Source organism: Pezoporus wallicus, unplaced genomic scaffold, assembly GCF_028554395.1.
Source record: "Pezoporus wallicus isolate ANWC-B61680 ecotype Strahan unplaced genomic scaffold, APGP_CSIRO_Pwel_v1 scaffold_7107, whole genome shotgun sequence".
Classification (NCBI taxonomy): Eukaryota; Metazoa; Chordata; class Aves; order Psittaciformes; family Psittacidae; genus Pezoporus; species Pezoporus wallicus.
This window is the reverse complement of record NW_026642114.1, coordinates 7740758-7756140: the sequence shown is the minus strand read 5'-3', so window position 1 is coordinate 7756140 and position 15383 is coordinate 7740758. Positions and strand designations below refer to the sequence as shown.

General features: G+C 41.0%; 1 protein-coding gene across 3 annotated transcripts in view; it reads right to left on the bottom strand.

Moving 5' to 3' along the window:
- DIS3L2 (DIS3 like 3'-5' exoribonuclease 2) overlaps positions 1 to 15383 on the bottom strand; it is a 198863-nt gene that overhangs the window by 158000 nt on the left and 25480 nt on the right. For all 3 annotated transcript variants that reach the window (XM_057427351.1, XM_057427350.1, XM_057427353.1), the window contains 2 exons: positions 14383 to 14436; positions 9732 to 9833 (listed from right to left, as the gene is read on the bottom strand). In XM_057427351.1, the coding sequence (XP_057283334.1) occupies positions 9732 to 9833; positions 14383 to 14436 (156 nt within the window). The remainder of the gene's footprint in view (positions 1 to 9731; positions 9834 to 14382; positions 14437 to 15383) is intronic.

Genomic DNA, 15383 nt, shown 5'->3' with positions numbered 1-15383 from the left:
CCATGGCAGTAGACCCTCTGCTCAGCTACATAAACAAACTAGGGCCAGATGAGCCATTTAGTCTCAACCGGGGCAGCAATAGTGGTGATGCTGCACAGCGCTTCAGTACAGGAGGCAGCAACTCTGCTCCCAGCCAGGTGGTACACCTGAGCACAGTCACTGGAAAGGACCACTGCTAGTTTCCTCTGGATAGTGTTCTAATATGAAGATACTGAAAGAAATGAACAGGAAGGCCATACGCTGCCTCTCTAACACCAGCAAGCCCATTATAATTTAAGGGACAACTGTGAGACAATGGCTTAATGAAAAGGCATTTGGAAAGCTCCACAGTTGCCAGACTGCTTTGCCAAGAGCATTAGTCTAAAGGTCATGGAACAGGACTCAGTCAGAAAGAGACTGCATTGAAACAGGCAACGAACTGTTCCCAGGGAAATGGGGCAGGGCATGGGTCTCATAGCATCACACTGTCAGCTAGGCTCTGACCAGATCTGCTGTGGATGGGACCCTTTAGAGAGGATGCTTGTTACCCAACAAGCTGTCATCCTTGCACCAAAGGGAGAATAGCTATGGGTCCAAACCTAAGCCAGACAATCAAAGCAGCTGTATTTTCTACAAGGGGCTACAGCAGCTGCAGACCTGATCTGCACAGAAAATAAAAAAATCAGGCACTCTGACATCAAAATGCATGGTAAAACCCTACCGGAAACTTACTGGGGAAATCAAGTAGGGCTTAGAGGTGAGTTTAGGTACTTAGCTACTCTACTTAAGGCCTTTACCAGAACTCCCCACCCCTCTGAACAGTCATTAGGTCAGGAATAAAGTGAAACTTCTGAGATAACCTTCCCACTTCACACAGTTCCTTGGGACTTTCCCCAGAAAGCATGAACCTGGAAAACACAATGCTATGTGGGATTTCAAGAGACCACAGGAAGAGATGCCAATTTCTATAGAGCTTACAGACAAAAGCAGCCAAGACTCATTTTCTCAACATGAGAGACCCTTACATTGAGGGTGGCAGAGCACTGGAATATGCTGCCCAGGGAGGTTCTGGAGCCTCCCTCTCTGTAGGCACTCAAAACCCACCTGGATGCATTCCTGTGTAACCTGCTCTAGGCAGCCCTGCCTTGGCAGGGGGGCTGGATTAGATGATATCCAGAGGTCCCTTCCAACCCTAAGGATTCTGTGATTTCAACAAACAGCAGCAAAAAGCAAGGAGAACAAGAACAGAGGGATGTCTTGGCAGCCAGTTAATTAGCAAAAAAAATTACAGTCAGGACTTTCAAGCACCAACAGGAACTAAGAAGAATATACACCTTTATGTAGGACTTTTTTCAGACAGACCAGAGATTGATGTCTGGGGAATTCTTCACCAGTCACTTTTTGCAAATAAAATACACAAGTGCTAATTAGATCATGCAAGTCTTCATTTTCACACTTGCAAAGCTGCTCAATTAAAAATATGTGTTTCGGCACTGCTCTCTGTTTCAAAATAATTTAGACAAAGCTAAAAAAAAAATACCTCAACCCCAGGAGGTGATACAGCAGAAGATGGATGAATCGTTAGTATACTGGAAACCTAAAAAAATACCCCAACTAAAAACAAAAACGTAACTTGTACAGACAGACCTACTTTCATGAAACCCATTATTGCCTGACACAGAACACAGAAAACAAAAATAAACCAATAGAAACAATTGGAAAGCAAGGAAACATACAAATGTGACTGCCTTTTTTGGTAGTTACTAGATCATCACTCTATCCTGCAGTATTTTCCTCCCATTGTTACTAACACTGTCTAAAAAGCCTCCAGGTAGTTAAGGCTGGGACAAAAACTGGGAAGTACAGACAGAATCTGAGACCTTCAAAAACCCACATCGTCTTATCAGCGAGCACTGAGAAATTATGTCAAGTACACAACTACTGAAGCATTGAGGAATTAGTGGAAACAATAATCAGGAGGAATTATAATTTGACTTTCTGTGTTTTAAGTGACACTTCTTACACAAGAAACTTGATCAAAAGCATCATTTTCAATTCTTGAAGACATTGCAGAAAAAGATGCTACCACAGTTACACATTCCAGGGCATTGACTGGGTCAAGGAAAATAACATGTAGCAAGCAAGTAAGAAGTAAGACTCCCTATGTTAGCAGTGTTAAGAAAACTGTTATTGATGTATATAAATCGCTGGCCAGCTCCCACTGTGTGATAGTGCACCAAGAATAGACTCATTCCTAGTTCTTGTGACATGCCTAGCAGTTAGGACATAAGCTTCAGAAATCTGACAAGAAGAGAATCCCCCCAGGGTAAATAATGCCACAAAGCCAGGACAGGAGGGAGTGGGAGGCCAGGAGATCTCCTCAACCCAGCTATACTTTGCCCTGTCTAGAGAAAGAGACAGGAACAGTGTTTGGGACGCACAATCATCCCAGCCCTTTGAAGCTAGTGGCATGCTGATTCAAAACCTAGCTATTACACTTCAGACACCTTTATCTTAGGTAACTACAAGTTAGCTTGTGACATCAACAAAATTGAGGCATCCTATCCCTGATGAGAAATATCTCCCTTATCTTCAAGAGCCATGTGGTTATAAATGAGGTCCCAAAACCTGCCCCAAAGAACCTGTTGTAGAAAAGTCCCTGTCACTCCTCCAGCTGCTGCAATTCTTCATTTACATAAATCATCTCTATTTTACATTCATCTTCCCTCTGATTTACGGCTTTAAGAAAAATAAATATGAGTTAGGGAAATAAAGGAAGAGAGTTAATGAGCCAACCTTAGTAGCTTTGACCACATGTAAATACTGCCAGTTATTGTTTCTCTACCAGCCAATGACAAGAACAAGCATGCAAATAGATATGTAGCACTCTTCCTTTTCTTCAGAACTTAGGATATGATCCAAAACCATCTCACTTAGCAAGTTTAAAGATTAACAGTATTTTAGTGTCATAGTAGCTCTTTGTTTCTCCACCTATCAAGCCAAACTAGGGGTAAAAAAAAAAAAAAAAAAAAAAAAAAAGAAAAAAGCATAATATTAGCTGCACAAATTTTAGGCCAGATGAGACTTATTATCATGCACTTTATTTCAACTTATTTTTAATCATGTGGGTCTGAAAAAAAAAAAAGCAAAAAAACCCCAGACTAGTGAAAATCTGGACAGTCTCTCAAGAAAGCAAATATAAAGAGTTATGTGACTTTAACGTGCATAACATTCCAAAAACTAATCCCATCACAACAACAGGTATCCTGACACTTTATTATAAGGTGTGGGCTCCAAATACTCATGATATCACCAAATAAGTCTCCAAACTGGCAAACACCAAACAGTTCTAAGAAACACTAATTCCACAGAAACCAAGAACTAAGGAGAGTCCAAAACGATAGTGATTATGTAAGAGACTGGATTAAGAGTGATCTACTGTTATATGTCCATATTTACAGAAGACTTGGAAGAATAGCATTTAAAGCAATCACTTGAAGAAAAGTTAGTTGTTAAAGGAATCAATGCACTGTTCTAGATTATATTCATGTAACCAAGGAAAAAAAAAGTGATCAGGAACAGAGATCAGGTATTAAATGTTGGCTTGACTCCTATTCTAAGTAAGATCAGATGCCCCCACCAGCACTTCCTGCCACCCAAGATGAAGTTCTTCTGGCAAAGCACACTGAAATTTGTGGTATCGCACACAACCTGAAGTCACCCTCATTACAGGGGCTTATCTACCATTATTCCACTGGGGATACAACAACTGACTACATATGAGATGGCTATTTAATGCTTGACTGTTCACCTAGGGGCAATGTTTATATCTTTTTCTGCATCTGTGCAGCCAAACCACATCTGCAATGTAATTCTGCATTGGCAGGCCAAGATGCAGGCAGTCAATAAAAAGAAGTTTGCCTTCCTCCCTAACCAAACAATTTGCCTTTTAATATCACTTTTATTCAGCACAGGAGGAAGAATAAAAAGGATATTAGATTGTTCAGAAACTCTGTACCTTTCTTGTGATTTTATTATCTGGGATCCTGGTTCTGGCTTTCCCATCAAAGAGACTGAGGCAGGTATTGACAGGAAAGGCCCTTCTCAGGAAGGTGAGCCCACTTGCAACATCCAAAAGCTGGTATTTCTGCCTCCTTGTTTTACACATTGAGGAGGAGGCAAGGGCTGAACACAGCACAAGGTCATGGCAATCTCACATAGCCCAGACCATTATAGTAATTTTATCATTATATACCCTAAAAAGAGTGACAGGTCTTGTCATTAAAATTCACCATGTTAAGACATTCGTTGGTACATTTCAAGTGATATTTGATTAACAAAATGTGAAAACATCATCTGCAAGAGGAGTAATTTAATGCCACATATGCCTTGGTGAGCAACACTTCCTATTTTCTCAGCCTTTTTGCTACCAATTTACTCTATTGCTACTCCATACTCATCTGGTTTGGAGCTAAGCAAAGCCTGGAAAGAGCCATGGCAGCAAACAGCAAAGGTCCATCAGGACTAGCAGTGTGGAACAATATGTGGCCATTCAGAAAACAGCCCAATCAGAAAATAACCATGTAATAATGAAGCTCCTCCAGATTCCACCAAATTGCAGTTTGGGGATTTGCCAAGGTGGGGAGAGGTATGGCATGCACATAATGTGTGACCATCAACTTACAGCCCTCACTGTAAAGTCTACAAAAAACATTAAAAAAAACAACTACCCTTCCTCCCTACAGCATCCATCAACCTTTCAGATTTGCTAGAGCTCTGCTTTTCTGGACATCTTTCTAGCTGGCTTCTTAGGCTTCCCGCTTTACTCCTGGATATCATGAATTACACTTGAATGCTTTTAGCACGCCAGAACACTTACTATTTCAATAATGACTTCTCCAGAACATTTTTTTTATTATTATGAATGTAATGTTTCCAAACAACATTCTTGATTGTTAGACTCAAACAGTATTGCTGTGATAACCCTCTAAGAACCCCATCTCCTCCTGAGCTGCTGTTATCCTTACATTAGCTGGAAGATTTTGAGAAGAAACTGACTCAGACAAATTTAGCAGAAATGAATCATTATTCACCAGGGCAAATCCAAAGCTAGCATCCCCTCTGGACAACTAACGGTTCATAGGTTTTCACCAACAGCTGGAAGCAGGATATGTAGCCAGGATATGTAGCTCTGTTCAAAATATACATGGTGATATTTGTGAGGCCTGGTTGAAATTAATTGTTCCCTCTTTGCATTTATTTGCAATTATGCTAACAGCAGTCAGAGCTGGGAAAAGTCAACTGTAGTTTATATATTCTGTACATAAAGTGCTTAAATATTTATCTCTGGTGTATGGCTTTAGAAGAGGCAGCTCCAAGATCTCCTGCTGTACAGTATTGTATCTGACACCTCAGTGTTGAACAGAACACGTTTTCATAAGCTATAAAGGCTTACTATTTCTATCACTTTTGGACATTTCATGACGAAAATGCTGGATCCATTATTCCTATTATCCAGCAACACACACTGTACATAAATGAACAGTTCTACATCCTTGGCCTTGGAGACCTCCTGACAACATCGAAAGAACTGAAAATAGCGCAAAGGAGCACTTTAAACTGAAGAGGAAATGATTCACGGAACAACAACAAAAGATGGCACTTGCAGGCACAGATTTCCAAGGAACTGGCAGGTTAATCAGTCATCATTTTATGTACATTATTTTATGTACATACATAGTATATGTTATTATCATTTTTATATACCACTGCTGCAAGCAGACACAGAACTGGAGATCTCTCCTGCATATTGGACCCCAAAATTCTTTTCAGGCAGTTTTGAGCAGTTAAAAGTCCTTGTTTGGGTACTATTTTCAGACTAAGGCTCTAAAATTTCAGCCATAGCATGCAATGCGTGAGACGGTTGTCATGAAAAACATTCCACATTATAAACTACTACTCTAAAAGCACCAGAGATTGGGCCAGGAATCCAAGCCCCAAGTGATATCAAATTACTTACTATGCTATTTTCTTCCACCAAAGAAATTACATCTTGCAAGAAAAGCCAAAACAGATATCTAAAATTAAACAAATTCTGTCTGGCAATTAAGCAGACAGTAAAAGAGCAAAAAGAGGCTGTGAGGAAAGATGAGTTATGCTTATCCTTTAAACTGACATGCTGCTTCCCTCCTTCATGAGCCTGAGAAGTATTGCTGCAATCATCATATCCCCATTTTTTTCCTTTCAGTAATTATGCCACTGTACAACTGAAGCTCCTGAAACTGATGTAAGCACAGCTCTGTAAAATGTAACAAGAACCCACAAGTGGAAGTTAAAATAGTGAAAATCAGTCAAGGAATAAAATACCATTTTTCTTCTTTATCAGAAGAAGTGACAAGGACTGAGGTGAATCCTCTGTCACTGGCTATCTTTTAGCATGGTGTTCTTCCAGAAGATAAAGGCACAGATTCATGGAAGCCCTTCACCATTTGAACTAAGTTTGAAGTAAGAATGGGACAGTCTAGCTAATTGCAATGATACTCTGACTTCATTTGCTGAGAGTAGGTTAAGTACCTGGAAAAACATTCTAAGTCAAATACCTTACTTTGCAAAAGCTAAATATTTGAAAGTTACCATAGCACCTCAATATTCCCAAGATGTAACACAAGAGGACAGGAGAGGAACTTCTGAAATACAGCTTCCAAATACATTCACTGCAACGTACGCCACTCAACCCTGACAGGAAGCAGCCAGCCACCCTCTTCAGGAGCGCAAGATAACAGATTTTGGGGACAAAATGTCTCTCCCTCAAGCTGGTGGGGCCACAGCAAAATTTCTGGCTCTTAAACAGAACTAATAGTAAGCACAGAAATATGAACTGACAAATTGCTCATTGCTAAACAGCAAGCAGCTCTCCCAGAGGATGTATGAACAAACAGAGCTGTAAGACCAGACAGAGTAAGCACAGTGAGGATGAGGGTAGCTCATTAAAGCACTTGATGCACATGCAGGGAAGGACATGCTATTGAGAAATTCAAGGCTGATAAATTTCCCACCACTGAGCCAGGAAGTGAAAAGCTGGAGGAAGAAAATCTTGCTGTCCCTCTCAAGAATGTATTACATAAAGTAGAACCATGCAGTTAGAATATTTCACCATCCCCTTACATTTCACTGTGGCATTTATACCTGTAAAGTATCACCATTACAAGTTCAGCAGAACACAGTATATCCCTGGAGAAACTGCTGTCAGACAATGCTTTATTCTCACAGGCACCTGACCCACAGAGACTGACTCATTGGGTACAGGGCAGTTCCAAACTTCCTCAACTCAAGCAAATACACAGATTTTCCGATCCAAAATCCCTAGTTTCACTTGTCACAGCTTTTCCCCCTTCCTCCCACTTACACACATAAATTGAACCTAGGTTCCAGCTAAGACCTGCCGCTACTGGGATGCAGCACTACACTGTGACTTTGTACAAAGTGATCTACAGCAGGAATCACCCTCACTAGCAACAGGAAAGTCTTCCCCAGAGCATCCAGAGGCCATTCAGAGTGCTGGCAACTCAGAAAGCACAGACCCACCATGCTGCTGTAACAGCAACCTTACCTTGTGCAAGACTCTGGTTTACCAGCAAAATAAAAAAAAAAACCCCAAACAGTTCATTTCTCGGTGAAGCACAGACTAACGGGTCAGGAATAGGGACCCATACAAACGGCCAGCATGCACATCTCAATCCAAACAAATCAGTATGTACAGAGCCTGTAAAGTCTCCTCTGACAGCATCAGTTATACCATACATCTGATTTACATTTTAATAACTGAAGCTGTTCATCTTATTCCAAAGCCCCACTGGGAAGGGGAAAATCCTTGAGACACCTATGTAGCAGCTTTGCAGCAGCATGAAACTAAACAAATGGAAAAACCTAAAATAGGTTGCGACAGTTTATCATTAATCAGTATGAATTACTTGGCAGAATGCAGTATCTTTCAGTGCAACTTAGTGGCACCTTTCCCAAAGAACTAATACAAATATGAGCACATAGCAAGAGATTCAGGGAGCCGAGGAAAAGGGGTGTCATTGCTGACTGAGTTGCTGACGGCAAGAAACAAAAGATTCGACTACATAGGGCAGCACCTGTGTGGCTGAAAAACATAACTGGCATGTTCCAGCTAATTCATTTGGCAGGGTTAAATTTACCAGGGAAGAATCATAATCATACTCTAGAACACTGAAGTCTTCTGAATTGCCTCCTTGCAGTTGGGCACCACTTCCTCATCAGTTCTGTTTATTCTATCATTTTCCCAGGACATGAAGAATATTCTGAACCCTTCCTCTTATACTCATAAAAGAACATTACTGTTGAAGACATGAAGGTATGAGGATACAAGAGAGAGAGGCGTTATCTTTATTTACAGCCAGATATAAATAAAAAACTGCAGACAAAGCTTCCAGCTCAGGCAGCCTCTATCAAGCCTACAAAGAAGTCCTTGTGCTGGCAGGTCCTGGCAAAGGATCTAAGCACCCAAACTACTCCATTTTTCCAACTCCATGAAATAGTCTAAAAGAAAAGAGAATTTATATATATGGATTTGGTGAGCCAAACATATAGTAATCATCACAGATTTAGTGAACTCTGATTTGGGCTTTTGAATACCTATCAAATTTCACTTTGACCCTCAAAATTGGCTTTCAGAGGTTACACAGGTAACAGCAGACCTCTTTCCTATATTTGTATACGGACGTATCTGCAATATCTTATATCTCACTTATGACTGCCTTTTGCATAAGGTAGTTTTGCATTTACATGTGTCAATAAATACTTAGGTGGTTTACTCATTTTATGCATACTTAAAAGGAAGAGACAAGTTCCAGTATGTTCCAAACCATTATTTCAATTACTATTAGATTTAAACAGAGAAGGCAGAAGATTCAGCAAATGACCAGACTGAAGACCTTGCATTTGCAAGCCTAAAAACATGTAACTTCAAAGGCAGACAGAGAAAGTAGCTGGAACAAGTGAAAAGTCCCTACCCTGCTGGAATCACCCTCACTATTACTTCTGTCCAAAAGATATACAGTAGTCTTCACATTCTCAAGAAGAGTTCAAAAAATATGTCTGGAAAACAATTATCCAGATGTTTGAAAGGACTTTTGAGTTCAATCACTGAAGGGAAAAAAAGAATGGTCTTAGTAAAATTTTCAGATGTGAAAATGAACAATGGATTGTTCCACATTTGCATTGTTCCAGTCATTTCACTTATTCTTCATTCATGTAAAGAAGAGTATTACCACAAAATCTGGAGCTGTGACAAGATAAGCTTTCCATGAGCTGAGGACCCACAAATTAGAGTTAATCATTACTAAAGCTTTGTGAACAGCACTTGTCAATAGATGAGCAACTGCAAACACCTACACAGAACTGTTCAATGCCACAGCAGGAAGACAGCTAAATAACAGATAATAAAAGTCACTTCTGGCAAGCATGCTTTGAACCAGCCTTGTTGTTAGACTTCTCCAGACAGTAATAAAAAAGGCCATTACATGCAAAGAGTAATGTTTCAACACTAGCTATCACTTCTTCCAAACTTTATAATGGATAAAGTGTTTTAATTTACAGCACCATAATCCGCAATTTAACTAATCTGATTTGTAGGAAATTCTCTGTTCACTGTCTCAGGCCCTAAGCTTAGTGAAGAAAACAGTAATAAGATCTTTCTGCCAAATTACAGAAGAATATACTGAACTGACCTTCCATTGCTCCTTGGGAAGCAGTTTCACCACCACAATGTCACTGTTCAGGGCTCTGTTGCGAGCAACCACTCCATCAATAAAGATATCGCGAGTCCCATCCTAGTCAAAGAAAAAGAAAAATAAATCCAGGCCAAAATGTATTAAACTACAGTTGTTACGAGATTTAAAACACTGTCATCAAAAAAGACACACACCCTGGTGAAACAAACATCCTGCAGTTGAGCACTGAAAGAGCACCATATGCCTTTCAACATGCAGTCTTTCAGCAAATAAGCTCCTTTGTATGCATGTGCCAGTACAGTAGTTCCACACTACTTATTTAAGACAGAGCCAAGCCCTCAAGATGTATAGTCTGCAAGCTCTGCTCAGTTCTTCTACAGTTACTCTTCGGGGTGGGTAGAGAGTTTTCTGTAGTCACAGCTCTTCACACATTAAATTCCCAACTCAAGCACTCAAAGCCATTATTAAGAACATGTTTACAAAACCATCCACAAAGTGCCACAGATGCAGATCTGTCTGCTGCTCTGAGATGGAAAAGCAGGGACATGCAACTCTGGGATCAGCAGGTCAGTCTGTGAGGGTGGCCTGGAGAGTGGCTGAGGATGCAGTCTCTTTTTCTTTTAAATGAGTTAACATTTGGCACAAGTAATCCTAGAAGAGATTCCCCAAAAATGATGACTACAGATGCCAATTGAAACCAAGAAGATCTTTTACTGTAACAGACATGTTAGGACACCTTCTCCCAATACTCTCAGTTAACATCCTTGCATAAGAGCCTCTAGTAATTGTGCGCACTCCAGACATGTTTGGCATTCAGCTAATCTAGATTTAGTTTGGAAGGTTTTCTTCATGGGGTGAATAAAGATGAAGTTTCCAGAAGATGCCAACACAAAGTTTTTAGTTTTTAAAGGATTGCCAGTTTTGTCCTTTCTGTTGGCTAATTAATGACAGCGCTCTTGCTGCTTTCATTACTGTTTCCCCATAATTCAGTATATGAAAAGTTCCACGTGTATGTTTATAGTGACATAGATGTGTCAAACAATTTATTTAGTATTGAAATGAACAGTCAGCATAGTTTTTCTAGAAAGAGCTATCTTTGAATAGTTTTGAGGTAAAAAAAAAGAGTTTATTTGGATTAGCAATTCATTGTCTTTCAAAGAAAAAAAAACCTCACAAGAATTAAAGTCTTCAGTCACTTCTCAAATACTCTTGAGTCTCATATGCTTGAGCAAATCCAACCAGAACTACCAGTATGCTCAGTCTCCAAGAAAAATTTCTTTTATAACCTGAAAACATGCAACCCTAGTATCACACAAATATCTTACTCTGCTTAGATACCAAAACAATAAAACGGCAGAACCCTGCCATGATGTGAAACTAAGGCTGTCCTCCAAGAGACCAGATTACTCGTAGAAAGAAAAGCAGCAGCAGCTCAACAGCTGTGTGAAAACTGCCTCCCATGACAAGATGCAGAAAAATTGCAAAGCCTCTTGGACCAACATAACTCAAATTGGAAATTGTTCTTTTAAAAAAGCCAATTTTTTTTTTTGTTGCTTTACACATGATCTTATTCCTCATTTCTCCCCACCCTCTCCCTTCTGCCCCAGCTCTTTACTTAAATCCACCACACACATAAAAGAAAAGTTCAAAGCCACTTTTTAAGAAAAATGCCTGTTTGGGTTTTGGGGTTGGTTTTTTTTTTTGTCGTCTGTATCTGTAGCTACTCTGTGCTGCAGGACACAGGCTGGCATTCATGATCATTACTTTGTTCTACACTTTTTTCCTTCCTTCGTGTGCCCAAGAAAATACAAGGCAGAGCCCTTCCCCCATAAAGATGCATGACGTGTCAATACCACCTAATTAAACCTGCACCTCCATACTCTTTGCAAGAGTCTTATCTTGAATTGCAGCCAATCATTCTCATCCCAAACAGTACACCCTTATACATACATATATAAGTACGTCAAGGTCCCTCTGGATGCCATTCCTGCCCTCCAGGGCATCAACCGAACCACACAGCTTGGTGTCATCGGCAAACTTGCTGAGGGCGCACTCAATCCCACTGTCCATGTCAGCGACGAAGACGTTGAACAAGACCGGTCCTTACACCTATCCCTGAGGGACACCACTTGCTACTGGTCTCCAGCTGGACATTGAGCCATTGACCATAAATCTTTGCATGTGGCCAGCCAGCCAGCTCTTTATCCACTGAGTGGTCCACCTATCAGACTGATGTCTCTCCAATTTAGAGACAATGATATCATGTGGGACGTTGTCAAACGCTTTGCACAAGCCCAGGTAGATGACATCAACTGCTCTACCCCTGGCCATCAGTTCCGTAGCCCCATCATAGAAGGCCACCAAATTGGTCAGGCAGGATTTCCCCTTAGTGAAGCCATGCTGGCTGTCACCAAGCACCTTGTTGATTTTCATGTGCCTTAGCATGCCTTCCAGGAGAATCTGGTCCAAGATTTTGCCAGGCACAGAGGTGAGACTGACTGGTCTGTAATTCCCCAGGTCATCCATTTTCCCCTTCTTGAAAATGGGGGTTATATTTCCCTTTTTCCAGTCATCAGGATCATTAGATTACTAGTACAATTAAAATGGCAGTGAATCACAACAGAACACAATCACTTGAAAAGTCTCAGCTGCCCCTGGGGTGCATATACTGTATTGGCCACAAAGGCTTCAAGACTTCTGCAGCCCTCTCCAGGGAGTACCAGGCTCTTACTGCTCCATGGCCACCTGTGTGTATCACTGGCAGTGCTCTCTATTCCTCTCTGACAAGAGGGAGATCTGCAATGCTTTCATCTGCTCTGGAAGTGTCTTTCACAAGCACAGCACCACCACCGTCACTCCATCACTTGTGCTCAGCAGTGTCATTCTTCACATTGACAATGCCATGATTTCAAATCACACTACTGTGTGCAGAGAAGACACAAGATGGGTGGCGAAGACTTAAATGCTTGGATCTATTCTCTGGGTAGCTCTCAACAGAAAGGATCTGGGCCATCCCCTCAAACTCTTCATGCAACAATGAGACAAGCAGAAAGAGCATATGTGCAGCAACAAACACTCTGGGATTTCTGATGTTAGAAGGTGAATAGCTGTTGCATTTGAACTCCATAAAGCTATAGCCAAGTCAGAACTGAAGAGAAATGGGTATAGTGCCCTAGTCAACAGCAGGAAAGAAAGGGTGATTTTTCACAGCTGCAACTCTTGCAGCACCTGGCAAAGATGGGAAATCCTGCAGAACATGACAGGCTGTGAATCCTCCATTATGCCAAATACTGTTATACGAAAGATAAGCTTCCTGAAACATGTCTTAAAGTGAGGACTGTGTCCCCACCAGCCACAGTCATCCTCATCCAGGTGTTGACTCTGTTTGTTATCAGAAACAAAGCTGGTTCTGGCATTCAGCTCCACAAAGGGCAGAAAAGTAGAAAGATAGCTGGGATAACAGCCTCACTTTACCTTTCTTAATGTGTGTGCTCCTGCATGCAGAACAGACAGCAACTGACTGTAGAAGGCAACAGATGGATACTAGGTCTGATTAGGGGTAAAGCTTCACATCCAAGTCAACTCATGTGAGTAGCTGTATTTTTCATCTAACCTTGCATTTTGTAATTTCAGATAATCTGTTTAACAGCTTACACTTACACACTTGCAAGGACACCTGTGAAGGAAGGATCAAAGTTCCTTTCACACACAGTGCTGGTCTCCTGATCTACCAGAGAGCTGCTCGGTACTTCTTTCTCTAGTCAATCTACTTCGTGCATCCCCTACCTTCCTTCACTCCTGTAATGCCAGCCTTCTCTAACAAACTGTGCTCCAAAACATCATCCCAAATCAACAACGTGAAATGACAATGCCATAAATTTCAAGCCTTTCAATCGAAGCCCCAAAACAATAGCACTGTCAATAGCAGAAACAACCGAGTCAGCATTTCACTGTTTGAGGGCAAGCTCTGCCTTCTCTCCCCCACACCAGCAAAACATTTCAGTATGAAACTCTCTCTCGCTGATGGCAACATTTTGACCAAGTCAGTTCCAGATAAAAAGCCCTGGCTGTGCCAGCTGCGAGGTCACCTTCCCTGCTGAAAGTCCCTGAAATTGCAAGAGCCCTTCTTTTCTGTGAAAATAAGGAAAGAAGAGGTACAAACCAGTTCCTTGTGACAGAAGTATATCACAAGCCAACAGAGATAGAATCTGCGCAAAAGCGGGCACATGAAAAGGAGTCATGCGTATTATTTCTGGAATGACTTTTCAAATTAGCTCATGCAGCAGGTCGAAAATGGAGAGCATATTTGTTTAGGGAAGATTAACCTAAATCAGTGGAAAATCTATAAAACCTCTGCAGCTATAAACCAAGGGTTTCCAATTACACTATCTGGTGGTCCTCAAACCTGACTTCAGCTGGCTTCTATGGAACCCAGCAGTATCCCAAATTTCAGCACAAGCTAAGTAAGTAGTTCTGTGGGGTATGAAAAAGCTGGATTTTTTTGGGAATATCTGATTTAAAAGAAAATCCAGATCATGTTCATTTACTCCAACTCATTCACCTCTGAGTGACCTCTTGTGCACAGCATAACTCTTATCCTAATGCACCTTTCCTTATGAACTTTAAAGCATTATAAAATTACACTTACTGGAGATGGAATGAAGGCTTCATGGTACTTCTTAGGATTTATTCTCAAGGGTCCCTTAAAAAAAAGAGAAGAAGGAGAAAGATTATGCCTGAATCTTATTAATTTTACATAACATCACTTAAATTAGAGAGCTGTGAGTAATATATCTACTGTGAAACATGAGAGAAACATCTAAATTTCCATTATACATCTCAAGACTTGACAACTTAGCATCCGAATAATTTCAAGTCAAAAGGCAGTTTCATGATAGGCTTAAGCTGATCTACTGAAGTTCGTCATTGAAGAGATGTTGAATCACTAGCTGTTGCTGCTACTGGGTGAACTGAGGATCCAAGCCCTCCTGCTCTCTTCATACATTTTCTGCTGAGCATCCATCAACTTCATTAAACAGAAAACAGAAACACTTGGTTTTTCTCTGTTTTGGAAAAGCAGAATGGTGGTTTTGCTTATTCTGGAGGACAGGAGGAAAGAGGAAAAGCTGGCCTGGTGAGCTTGCATGGCAGCTGCTATCAGCCTTATGGGGCTCTGGCTGCTTAGGCTGCTCCTGTAAACAGACAGTAGCAGTAATTCTGTGATAAAGAACATTTCTAAAGAAGAATCAAAAGGCTTTTCCAAAGCCAAACATTTAAAGTCTATAGGATTAAATTCTGCTTAAACATGTTTAAAGTTAAACTATTTTAAATACATTTGAAACTCCACGGTCTATTTCTGCCTTGTTATCTGCCAACTCAACGCTCAAGTCATCTGCCACAAATTCGTATCACCCCTCCAAAGTAAACCAACCAGTTTTGCAGCTTGGGCTCAGGTCCATCCAAGAGAAAGGAGGAGCCAACCAAGGACTCACAGGCTACACACCAGTGCCACCCCCACCCCATCCCAAGAAGGTCCTGGGAATTGTGATCCAAGTGACTGTAGCTGGACTGTAGCTGTAACTGACAGAGGTGGATTCTTACAGAAATACAAGTAGGTATCTGCCTTCAGACAGGCTTCTGTTTTGGGCT